Source organism: Taudactylus pleione, unplaced genomic scaffold (genome assembly GCF_031769625.1).
Source record: "Taudactylus pleione unplaced genomic scaffold, aTauple2 ptg000190l, whole genome shotgun sequence".
NCBI classification, from domain to species: Eukaryota; Metazoa; Chordata; class Amphibia; order Anura; family Myobatrachidae; genus Taudactylus; species Taudactylus pleione.
The window spans coordinates 1,486,789-1,500,277 of NW_028284592.1; the positions used below are offsets into that span (position 1 = coordinate 1,486,789).

The 13,489-nt window shown below is 40.8% G+C and overlaps 1 protein-coding gene across 1 annotated transcript in view; it reads right to left on the reverse strand.

The window, feature by feature from the left end:
• JAK2 (Janus kinase 2) overlaps positions 1-13,489 on the reverse strand; it is a 251,653-nt gene that overhangs the window by 61,775 nt on the left and 176,389 nt on the right. Inside the window, exons 9-12 of the mRNA XM_088476585.1 lie at positions 9,349-9,460; positions 7,040-7,226; positions 4,904-5,031; positions 41-175 (exon numbers count right to left, since the gene is read on the reverse strand). Coding sequence (XP_088332711.1) covers positions 41-175; positions 4,904-5,031; positions 7,040-7,226; positions 9,349-9,460 — 562 coding nt within the window. The remainder of the gene's footprint in view (positions 1-40; positions 176-4,903; positions 5,032-7,039; positions 7,227-9,348; positions 9,461-13,489) is intronic.

A 13,489-nucleotide genomic window follows, 5' to 3' on the forward strand; every position in this document is an offset into this window, starting at 1 on the left:
CATAATACTTATCAAATGGGATAAAAATTGAAAAACCAACCTCAGAATAATTTCTGTGTGTTTTATCCAAGACTTTCAGAAGAACATCTGTTTCATAAATTTGATTGTAGTCTCCTAAATCTTCTCGTTTACCCTTAAATATCTTGGTAAAGGTACCCTGTCCAAGATTTTCCTCCTGGAAGACAGGTAAAAATACAAGTTAATAAACATGCAAAAATAACATTTTGGAAGTGAAATGAGCAAATAAATGTTCTGTAGATTTTGTAATTCTTTCCAGTTTTGCAATTCTATACAATACAAATTGCATTGCAGGCTGTTTATTGTCTCTGATTAAATATGTTCAATTCTGTATTATAGAATATCCCTGCAGTCAAACACATGTCCTCCAATGTCTTGGATTTGGTCTTTTTGCAGATCACATCCCAGTTATCTACGTAGCAATTTTTATTAAACAGGACAGTACAATCAATAGCAATTTATTTTGGCTTGATTTATGAAAAATCTGTCTGTTTATAATTATTTTTATACAAATGAGATATTATTCCTCTATCAGAGGAGTTTCTACTGCTATAAAAACTAGGGGTGAGCGGGTTCGGATTTCTGAAATCCGAACCCCCCCGAGCTCCCCCGATCCGAGTCAGGCTCGACTTTTCCCGCCTGACTCGGATCTGAAATCGAGGCAAAACGTCATCATCCCGCCTTCCGAGTCTCGCGGGTTTTGGATCCTATATAAGGTACCCGCGTCGGCGCCATTTTCTCACTCGGCTGTGGACAGTGAAGAGGGAGGGTGGGAGTTAGGGCTGTGTAGTGTAGTGTAGTGCTGCTGTTGTCCACTACTTCAAAGTCCATAGGGGCTGGCTGTGTTGTGCTGCTGTTGTTAATAGGGGCTGTGTCCACTACTTCAAAGTCCATAGGGGCTGGCTGGACTGTGTTGTGCAGTCAGTTCTCCATAGGGGCTGTGTCCACTCCAAAGTCCTGTGCAGTGTCCCAGTCCTAAAGGGGTGCTGTAGTGTTGTCCAGGGGGTGCTCTGTCCATCAGGGGTGCTCCCCCCAAGTGCTAAAAAAATAATATATTTTCTGTGTTTGTGAATTGTGTGCGCAGTAGCCGCACGTGCATCAACAAAGTAGTGCCAAGCGTGCGCCTGTGTCATAAGTAAAGGGCCGGCTGGCTTGACCGTTAAAGGGTTCTGTAACCCCCAAAGTACACTCCAAAACAAAAAAATATATATTTTCTGTGTTTGTGACTTGTGTGCACTGTGGCTGCACGTGCATCAACAAAGGAGCAGCGCCAAGCGTGCGCCTGTGTCCCATAAGTAAAGAGCCGGCTGGCTCATTTCTTAAAGGGTGGTGTAACCCACAAAGTGCACTACTCTCCAGCAAAAATAAAAAAATATTTTCTGTGTTTGTGTGCGCTTTAGCCGCACGTATATATCAATATAACATAAATGGAGGACCAAACTTTCTCCGATAAAAATAAAATAGGGAAAGATCAAGAACCACTTCCTCCTAGTGATGTTTGCTGCTGCTGGGAGTTGTTCATCATCCCAGAGAGGAAGTAGGAACATCACTACTTTTACTAAACAATTGACCCTCCAACAGTCCCTAGCGATGAGGATGAAGTACGACAGCAGTCATCCTGAAGCAAAACGTATAACTGAGGACTTGACTGCTATGTTGGTGTTAGACGTGCGTCCGGTATCCGCCATTAGTGCAGTGGGATTTAGACAATTGATGGAGGTAGTGTGTCCTCGGTTCCAAATCCCGTCTAGATTCCACCTGCATCCTCAAAGCAGCAGCGACAAGCGTGCGTCTGTCTGTTAAAGGGTGGTGACACCCTCAAAGTGTGCTACACAAACAATTAAAATATTGTTCTTTTTTTTTCTGTCTTTGTGAAATGTGTGGGCTGTAGCCGCACCTGCATCCTTAAAGCAGCAGCGACAAGCGTGCGTCTGTCTGTTAAAGGGTGGTGACACCCTCAAAGTGTGCTACACAAACAATTAAAATATTGTTCTTTTTTTTTCTGTCTTTGTGAATTGTGTGGGCTGTAGCCGCACTTGCATCCTCAAAGCAGCAGCGACAAGCGTGCGTCTGTCTGTTAAAGGATTACATCGGTGACAGCATCCAAGTAGGCATGTCAGACAGTCCGTACCTGTACTGGCAGGAAAAATAAGCAATTTGGAGGTCCCTGTACAAACTGGCTCTATTTTACCTGAGTTGCCCCCCCTCCAGTGTGTACTCCGAAAGAGTGTTTAGTGCAGCCGGGAACCTTGTCAGCGAAAGGCGTAGGAGGTTGCTTCCACAAAATGTGGAGAAGATGATGTTCATAAAATGAATTATCAACTCTTCCAGGGAGACCAGCCTCCAGAACGTACAGAGGGACCTGTGGTTCCAGCAGGGACGAATTAATACTCTGTGAGGATGAGGATGTACACACTGAAGAGGGTGGGGAATCGGTGGATGAGGATGACATCTTGCCTCCGTAGAGCCAGTTTGTGCAGGGACAGATTAATTGCCAGCTTGTTTTGTGGGGGCCCAAACGAACCAATCATTTCAGCCACAGTTGTGTGGCAGACCCTGGCGCTGAAATGATTGGTTTGTTAAAGTGTGCATGTCTTGTTTATACAACATAAGGGTGGGTGGGAGGGCCCAAGGACAATTCCATCTTACTCCTCTTTTTTTCTTTGCATTATGTACAGTTTGGGGCCTAGTTTTTCAAACTGCCATCCTGTCTGCCACTGCAGTTTCACGCCTAGATGGGTCACGTGTTTGTGCCGCCCACTCGTGTCGCTTAGCATAGTCATCCAGCTACCTCGGTGCAACCTTTTGGACATAAAAACACTATTGTGAGGTGTTCAGAATAGACTGGAAATGAGTGGAAATTAAGGTTATTGAGGTTAATAATAGCATAGGAGCAGAAAAACCTACAAATTCTGTGATTTTAGCTGTTTTTATGCTTTTTTTCAAAAAAATACAGATCCAAAACACAAAACCCAGAACCCAAAACACGGAAGGGTGGTTTTGGCAAAACCAATCCAGATCCAAAACACGAAGAAAGATCCAGATCCAAAACCAAAACACAAAACACGAAAAGTGGCCGGTGCACACCCCTAATAAAAAGATGATTCCCAGTAGAGCAAGAGTGTGCATATTTTAGGAACCTTATATAAATAAAAGTGTTCAGAGAAAAAAGGCTTCACAGAGACTGTGTTGCACTTCCACCCTTTCTGACTGTGTACACTACACATTGATTGACGATGATGACTGAGGACACTTTCATTGGGTATTTTTATAAAAAAGAGCAGATAAACATAGTCATAAACTGGCTTATGGTGTTTATTTTGAACTGAAATAAGTCCCCGTCCCCAATCTGACCAACAATCTCACGATCTATCTTGTTTCGTTAACAATTTGCAAATCGTTTGCTAACCAAACACCTCACGATGATCTTCAAGGTTTCAGCAAAATGTAAATAATGGGCGGGCCTAACTAGGAGGTCATGCATTTAATACACATTGGTGGATAGGGGACGGGACACATTGGTAGTCTGCGGGTCATGCATTTAATACACATTGGTGGACAGGGTTTGCACTAATAAAACATATTGGTGGACAGCAGCACTATATATTTACTTACCAAAATATGTAATGTGTGATCGGGTGTGCCAGCTGCTGTAATCGCGTCCTTCTTCCAAGGCACAATGTTGCACAAAATGGAGACTGGGCGTATCCAGCGATATGTTAGTCAAGTGATGCGGATTGGACGATAGATTGTGCGATAGATCGTTAGTGCCAAAACACGAACGGTCTGCACAAAATCGTGTACAAGATTGGCAAATCTTTAGTATTTAATAAAAATCACATATCAAATCCAAAATGGAGGTCCTAAGAACAAAAACAAAGATGACCCAAAACTTCAGATTTTAATCGAAACGCGTTTGTGGTTTTAAGGACTCTGCACCAATGGAGAAACTTCTGACTATTAATACCTCACTTCAATACGGTACAGGACTAAATCCTAGAGACTGTTCCGGACTGTTTTTGTGGATTATATTCCTGTATGTAATCTGTACCTGAAGTTTAGGGTTATCTTTGTTTTTATAACCTCCATTTTGGATTTTATATGCGATTTTTATGAAATAAATACTAAAGATGATGAACTTAATGCAGATTTCCGTTCGAGCCTCAGGAGGAGGTGTACAGGAATCTGTGGTAAGAGGCTGCTGCAGGCTGTAATTGAATAGCCCTTGGCAGTGGCATCACAAAGGGGGTGCAGGCCACATACGGGTGTCACCCGCCGAGGGGTGCCGACTCACCCTCAGTGGCAGGAGCCGGGCGCTGCACTGTAGTATTAAGTGCAGTACTTGGCTCCTGACACTGAGGGAGCCAGCACTGCACACAGGACAGGGAAGTCCGCAACTCCTGCACCCCCCCCCAGTAAAAAGCACGGGGCGCAACAGGGTTTGCGCCGCGGAGTCATGCCCTTCCTGCAAGGCAACACCTCCTTCTTCAAGGCCACTCCCCCTTTTCGTTGGCTCGCGAGGCCGCCGCACCCACAGTATCCCTCCCCGCACCAGGTGACAACGCGGGGAGGGAAACCTGGGCACTGCATTACGGGTAATCTTTGAGGCTAATTGAATCCAGCCCATAGTGTAAAATAATAAAAAGTTTTGGTTAATAGTTTAAAATTATAGCAGATATTTTTTTTTTATTTTTTTTTTAGGTGCAGCAGACAATCACTTAAACAAGTGCCAGAGATTAATGGTTTAAGTATATCTAATTCTCAGCACTTTCTTCATTTTGGTTAATAGTATAAAATAATTCTAATCTTATGCAGCCAAGTTTAACGAGAAATAATAGGATTGTTATGAATGCAGTCTGAATGCATCACTATAGAAAAAACATACATAAATCAAGTCTTCACTCCTGATCTTATGAAAGACCATCTGATTCACATTATTGTGCCTCTGCAAAGATGGTGTTGTAGGGACCTCTGAAACTTTGTTGCTCCTGAAGATAATTAAGTTTGATTTCTCTGAAAAAGGACAAGAATTCATCAATTAGAAAAAAAATCCCCAAACACTGATCTAATCCAGTAAACCTCTATAACATCTAGCTGAACACATTTTAAGAGAAGGCCTTCTCACAACAGTAATGGGTACAGTAAAAGCAAATATACTGAAGTTTAAAAATAATGCTCCACACTCGAGTAATAGCAAAGTGTGAAATGTAAGTAACTTTTTCTAGTGATTTGCTGTGTTATGTTAAAGTTAAATTTACTTCTATCCATTTATATTATCCAGCACTTATAAATTATTATTTTGCATTATAAATGCCTCAGGTGCACCTAGTCAATATGCAGAATGGTACATTAAGAACGTAACTCCAATATGTAGACTAATGAAATTGTCATATCATTTTTGCAATGTTAATTTGCTTAGCATGCCGACATTCATAATTTCTACATGGCTGACATGTTGGCCCGGCGTTCATTGGTCCCTGGCGGCTCCAGCGCATCTTTCAGGTCTTGGCGGTCATGTGACCATCACTGCTGTTGCAGATTTCTGATGGAGTGGCAGCTTTGGTAAGTATTTTAACCCCAACCCTAAACCCTACACCTATCCCCACAGCCTAACCTTCCCGGCGGCGCCTAATCCTAAATGGCAGCATTTTTAGAATGTTGACATTTCACTTGACGACATTTCAGGTGTTGACATTATGAACGTCGACATGTTAAAACATGTAGACATTCTAATGTTAACATTATGAATGTCGACATAGTAACTGTCACCAATGTGACTGGATCCAAGGAAATATCTGTCACTGGATCATTGCTTAAATTATTATTTTAACACTAAGACCCGAATTCAATTAGAAGCGGAAAGCCGAGATTCTCGAAAAAAGTATCGCAGATTGCGACTTTTTGCCAGGCGGAAACTTAACTCCGTATTCAATTCCATCTGCATTTCGGGTACGCGAAAACACAATGCAAAAGGCGAAAAAGATTAGCCTATGAATAGGTGGAGAAAAAAGTGCAAAATCGCTATTTAGGGGTGCAAAGGTGGGGAAGCCACTCAGCACCCTTGGGACAGCCCCCTAAAGGATAACTGCGTAAAAAATAAACTAAAAAAAAGTGAGGAACACCCCAAAAAAGCACTTTGAAAAAGGGGGTGAAAAAGTGCAAAGTGAAGGTACAAATTAAAAAGTAGCGAAATAGACTTTTGGGGGGTCTGCAAGTATGGGTGAGGTGTTTTTTTCATTGCAGGTGTTTGCTCAAGGTGCGTTTTTTTACGTTTCTTATAACTTCACTTTAGCAACTTTTTAATATGCTTGCACCCATTTTCAAGTACCCCAAATTTGACAGGACTACTTATTTTCACCCCAAAATACTGCTTTATGCCATTCTTCACCACTTGTACAAAGACGCTAAATAGTGGCAATTGTGCATACTTAAGTTTTTAAATGGCTGAATTGTGTGTAGTATTTTTAGAATATTTATAAGCACTTTTTGCACATTGTGGATAATTTATTTATCAGAACACTTCGTGCTTATTTAAGCAGTATCTATTTATATGTATGTTCTATGTGTTTATTTTATTATTAAATTGTGTTTATATTTTTTCATCTATAGACACCTTGTGTATTATGTTTTGTTGGTTGAATTGCACACTTAATTATTGCATTAATATACGTCAGTCGCTCATCACCTAATACACTTACAACATTTCACTATTAAGGGCTACCCCACAAGCCCTTTCACATTGGGCTCAGCTGACACCCTATTATACTAAGGGAGTACGTATATTTTTTATATATCCTGAGTAATCCTCTGGACTAACTCCAAGTTGGCGCCGACACTTCTTTGTGTACTAATAATATATATATATATATATATATATATACATACACACACACACACTGTATGTATATATATATTAAGAAATGATTATAAAAAAATTTTTAAGTGTTAAGCTACACTTCGTGAAAACAGTCACAAAGCAAAAATGGTCCGATTACTATAAAGCAATAAAAACACTGCTGACCTTTAGTTTTAGGGGGACAACACCGAGTAAATTGGAATATGATGCCATCAGAGCGGACGGTTTCCTTCTGGTAGCAGTTTAACAAATCCTTTAGGGTACTAAAGTTTTTCTTGGCACCTCTGAGGTTGTAGTCTCCATTACTATTCTTCGTTATCAAGCAGTGCTTATATTCAAGAACCCCAGCTCTCTGTACAGCAAAAGCACAAAAGAAACAAATGATTAAAAAAAAAAAAAAAAAAATTTTTATAAACCACATGTGCACATTACATTGACATACATTAAATGATATACAGTCAGGTCCATAAATATTGGGACATTGACAGAATTTTCATAATTTGGCCTCTATTCACCACCACAATGGCTTTGAAATGAAACAAACAAGATGTGATTTAACTGCAGACTTTCAGATTTAATTTGAGGGAAATTACATCGAAATCAGGTGAACGGTGTAGGAATTACAACAGTTTCTATATGTGCCTCCCACTTTTTAAGGGGCCAAAAGTAATGGGACAAACTAAACAATCCTAAATCTAACTTTCACTTTTTAATACTTTGTTGCAAATCCTTTGCAGGCAATTACAGCCTGAAGTCTGGAACGCATAGACATCACCAGGCGCTGGGTTTCATCCCTGGTGATGCTCTGCCAGGCCTCTACTGCAAATGTCTTCAGTTCCTGCTTTTTCTTGGGGCATTTCCCCTTCAGTTTTGTCTTCATCAAGTGAAATGCATGCTCATTCGGATTCAGGTCAGGGGATTGACTTGGCCATTGCATAACATTCCACTTTTTAGCCTTAAAAAACTCTTTGGTTGCTTTTGCAGTATGCTTCAGGTCATTGTCCATCTGCACTGTGAAGTGCCGTCCAATGAGTTCTGAAGCATTTGACTGAATATGAGCATATAATATTGCCCGAAACACTTTAGAATTCATTCTGCTGCTTTTGTCAGCAGTCACATCAATAAATACAAGGGAACCAGTTCCATTGGCAGCCATACATGCCCACGCCATGACAGAACCACCACAATGCTTCACTGATGAGGTGGTATGTTTTGGATCATGAGCAGTTCCTTTCCTTCTCTTCTCTTCCCATCACTCTGGTACAAGTTGATCTTTGTCTCATCTGTCCATAGGATGTTGTTCCAGAACTGTAATGGCTTTTTTAGATGTTGTTTGGCAAACTCTAATCCTGTTTTTGTGGCTCACCAATGGTTTGCATCTTGTGGTGAACCCTCTATATTCACTCTGGTGAAGTCTTCTCTTGATTGTTCACTTTGACACATATACATCTACCTCCTGGAGAGTGTTCTTGATTTGGCCAACTGTTGTGAAGGGGTTTTTCTTCACCAGGGAAATAATTCTTTTGTCATCCACCACAGTTGTTTTCCATGGTCTTCCGGGTCTTTTGGTGTTGCTGAGCTCTCTGGAACATTCTTAAAAAGAAAGAATGCACCAAACAGTTGATTTGGCCACACCTAATGTTTTTGCTAACTCTCTGATGGGTTTGTTTTGATTTTTCATCCTAATGATGGCTTGCTTCACTGATAGTGACAGTTCTTTGGATCTCATATTGAGAGTTGACAGCAACTGATTCCAAATGCAAATGTCACACCTAGAATCAACTCCAAACCTTTTACCTGCTTAATTGATAATAAAATAATGAGGGAATAGCCCACACCTGTCCATGAAATAGCTTTTGAGTTGATAGTCCCATTACTTTTGGCCCCTTAAAAAGTGGGAGGCACATATTGAAACTGTTGTAATTCCTACACCGTTCACCCGATTTGGATGTAATTACCCTCAAATTAAATCTGAAAGTCTGCAGTTAGAGCACATCTTGTTTGTTTCATTTCAAAATCATTGTGGTGGTGAATAGAGGCCAAAATCTGAAAATTCTGTCAATATCCCAATATGTATGGACCTGACTGTATAGCATTCGGATAACAACATTTCAAGGGACAAAAAAAAATAAAATCAAACCATAGATCAAAATCCCAGAAATTCACTTTGAATTTGAATATACTGTATGTATTATAGGTTTGTTAAAAGTAGAAGCACTTAGGTCATAAGTAATGCTGTAAATTGTAAATTAATACTATATACTACTATTACAAGCTTATCATAAGGACACTAGAGGCTTCTATGGTTTCAGCCACTGGATTTAAAGGGGCAGTTCTATTCAATACAAAGCACAACCAGTTTTATATTGAATATAATTGCCCCTTTAAATCCAGAGCTTGAAAAATGCAGAAGATGAGGCAGGTTGGAATAGAGCCACATAGTAAATGTAACCCTAGGGCCACTGTATAATTACCTCTACTGCAAATGTGAGGAAGTACTTGTTAAATTCTTTAGGGCTGCATCGAAGTATAAAAACTCCTTTTTGGTTGCCAGATTTTTTCAGCTTATCAATGGCGAATTCCATCCTATATTTTGAAAGAAAGAAGTAAGAAATATCAAGAATTGATTGATTGGAAATAAAACGTTCATCAGTGTGAACTAAAGGCGTTCAAACCACATTTAAGTACAAATAACATACACAAAAAACAGCATTTGTAACATTACTGGTTGGAGAAGTTACAATGGTTTCAGTCCTGTACTAGCAGGATGGCAGTCATGAGCTGGGGCTGAGTTGTAGGGTATGGACTCGGGATTGACTGGCACAGACTCCAGCACCAAATAAGCTCTTGCAGTATGGAGCAGAGAACATACCTTTATACCACGACAAATAACTGTATAATGCAGGTTTTTTAACCATGGGTTAACGTACACACACTACAGCAGTTAGAACAATATACCTAGGCAAAAAAAGTATAATACAATAGTGATCTTCTAGTGACCACTCAAGGGGTACTTGTTTAAGGCTTAAGCCATGGTAGAAAGGCTCCTTTACAGTCAATGCTGACAAGGCAGTCCCTCGCTTCACTGTAGCAACACATTCTGTGGGCACACAGATACACAAGACCTGCAGGGATTCAAGACAAAGAAGGAGGATCATTGGTCTTCATCCATTCCAGTGGGAGTCATAAGCAATTGTAAATCATTCAGCTTCTCTCCATTCTCCACACACAGCTTTTTATGCAGGGTCTGGAGTCTCTTCATTCAGGGTGGCACTTTTCTTCTGGCTCTCCAATTGGAACATCTCATCACTCAGGGCTCTGTGTTGCCATTACTAAATTACCTTAGTAGTGGCTCTTTTCTCCTGGGAGCTGCAGTGAATGTATCTGCACTGCCCACCCCCCGTTTCAGATCTGCTGCCAGCAAGGGATTCAAGACAATACTAAATTACTCATTGGACCACCCAAGAAAAAACAAATCTCTGCAAAGGAGATTGACAAGGGAAATGTTCATTGATTTAACCCATGAAATGCTGGTCTGCATATTATTGCTCTCTAAAATAGCATTTTCATATTCTTCTGGATGCACTGCCAGACAGGGTCCAAGGCAATGCTTACCACACCTATGGAATAAGTTGCACTTAACTTGATTTTGGCAGGATCGGTCTTACTCAGGATGGCTATGGCTCTTTTACAGACCTGATACATAGGTATAAATATGAGGCAATTTCAATGGGATTACCAAAGCAGGGTGGGTCACAGTGGGTTTAACCATTGTTGAAAACGGTCAGTACATGCTGTTCCTTACACCTTGAAGTCTGGAGGGGAAGACAAAGAGGAGTACAAAAGCAATGGAGGGGTGACGTTAACCCCTCATTTTGGCACATTCTGCTCCCCGTATTAATCAATATTACCCAGTGCCTCAGGTTTACCCTAAGCAATTTACCATATTTAAAGTATGCAGCGGCTGCTTTTTCATCTAAATGCAAGGGAATAACAGGCAAAAATCCATAGTCAGGTGTATGGAGCATCAACAACCCCAACATATTTAGCTAGATTAGCAGTGTGTTACTCCCAGGTCCTTGGCTGGCGCTTCCCACTTTTAACTAAACAACTACCAACTGTGCGAAGGTTGTAAAATATTAAAGCCCATGTGATTCCCAACATCTTAGGAGTCCTTAGCGAACATATCTGGTGACTAGTTAATAACTTGGGTATTGAAAATCCTCTAAGTCCAGTACTGTCACTCCCAAATGCAAAACCAAAATTAGCCATGTGGAAAGAAACTGTCCTGGAAGCTCTGCAGTGCTGGCAAGTCCTACCACATGCCTTTAGCCACAAGCTGAGTGCAATGTGCACCCTTTCCTCTCTCTTCTCCTCACATTCTCTTTTACTGTCAGTTCTCCTTCCAGGTATTTGCTTACAAGTACCACTGACACAATGCAGTCCAATGCTGAGATTCTGCTATCATCTCATCATATAGGTATACATCAAGAGCCCCTTTGACCTCCAGCTGTCTCGTTCCTGGATGGTAGTCGCTGGCACCATAATCCGCTGCTAGCTTCTCAAAGTAGCTGTATATATCTAAAAACCTTCTCTAGTTTGGTCAATTTTGTATGCACCAGTAGACCTCCTCCCTTAGCAAAGCTGGCTGAGAGTCCAGAGCGAACCTGGAATAGGGCAGTAGCTCCATGCAGCTGGGCATTATTCTCTCCAAACATCTCACCTTCTGGAGTGGAGCAGCTCCTCCACTTGCTGAAGAAGCAGATAAAATACCAGGAAATAACCAGGGGACAAGCAATCCTGGCATGCCTAACCTTTATTGCACATACTTAATATCTGTTTTTCTTTGAGCTTGAAGTTCTGGTGGAACAAAAGGAGTAACAATTTGTCCATACTTTGTGCAAAGAGAGTTACATCCATAGTGGGGTGTAGTTACAGGCAGGGTTGCATAAAATCGGATTTAAAAAAAACCAAAAAAAACAAAACCAGATTTATTTGATTTAAATCAGTTTTTGGCATTAGGATTTTTTTAAATTATTATTTTTAAGTAAAGGTTTTAAATTTTAAACGTTTATTTAGAAAAAAAAAATTAATAAAAATTCCTATTTAAATCAAATAAATCTGTATTTTTTTTTTAAATCCAATTTTATGCAACCCTGGACAGGTAGCATGTGATTTCACCAATGCCCCCCAAAATAGAAAATGTGATGGCCCACACGTCAGCAGTCCTACGAAATTATTTCATGATGTTTGGCAATGCCAGAAAGGCAGGGTCAGTGTTGGCAAGGATGAAACATTCCTGCAAACATTTTTTGATAGTTTGATATAGTCAAACACTGTTTTAAATACAGTCCTATTGGTGCCATAACTGCATTACACAGGCAGTGAACAGAACAAATTAAGCAAGTTGAAGAATTTGGATCCTTAATTATTCATATCCCGTTTAGGGTGTAGTAGGTATTACCGCTAGCCTTATGGCCAGCGGTTCAAATCCCGACAGCGGCAGCCCGGCAAGGGTGAAGATCCTGATCGTCCTTTAGGTAAGTATCGCTAATCTAATTCTACCCCTAACCCCCCCTTAGGGGTGCCTAACCCTAACCTCCCCCCCAAGTGCCTAACCCTAATCCCCCCTTCCCTGCTGCCTAAACCTAAGTCCCCCGGGGGGGTGCATAGCCCTAACCTCTCCCCGGGGGTGCTCTAAGTCCCCCCGGGAGCCCTAAACTTAACCCTCCCCCCCCTGCGGCTGTCCGCGCCCAGCTTACCTTCGCTCGGTATGCCTGATGTCAGTATTCTGGCGTATGGTTAATGACAGGCATCGAGTTTGACGCCTGTCATTAGTACCACGCCAGGATTAGAGAGTCTGGAAGCCTGCGGTTGGCATTTAGACCGTCGGCTTCCAGACTACATCCCCATCTGGATCACTAGCAGCTATAGAAAATGTTTAGTTTATGTACCCCAATACCCTGGTGATAGGCTTGAGCTTGATGTTGAATTTTTGTGAATGTCGGAATTGAATACACATGGGAGGATTAATCCAGTCATTGAAATTTATGATAAGAGCAAGATGGTGCTGGTGTTTGTAACATATAAGTGAAAAAGTCAATAAAGAAATACTTAGACTTAAATTGTAGGTCAATTAGGAACAGAACTTCCCCCAAGTGGCATCAATTCATAAGATGGCACATCCAGTTTAACATAAGACACAACATACATCTTTTCTAATATAGTGTTTCAACAGAGAATAGACAGATATAACAACATTAATTGGTCTATGTCAATATGGCATACCCACTCACTAAAAACCGGGTGGAGTTTAAGCTCATAAAGGTTTCTTTTTATCCTTTATCCTTAAGGAGGGTATATAGGATGATGCTCAATATGATATCCCATATACCTTGAAAAAGATCCCACATAGGGATTGAATCGCGTTGGTGACGGGACTTTGGGATTCATTTAATATTCATCACTATCGGAGGAGCTGTATGCCCATGCCGTTTGTGGAGTTCTGAAAGCCACTTACTACACCCATCAGGTCATTTCTGTTTTAACATCTATTTAGCTTCCATATTACCAGCAGTTTTTTATCTCGTCTGTAAATAAAATTGTTTTTTGATT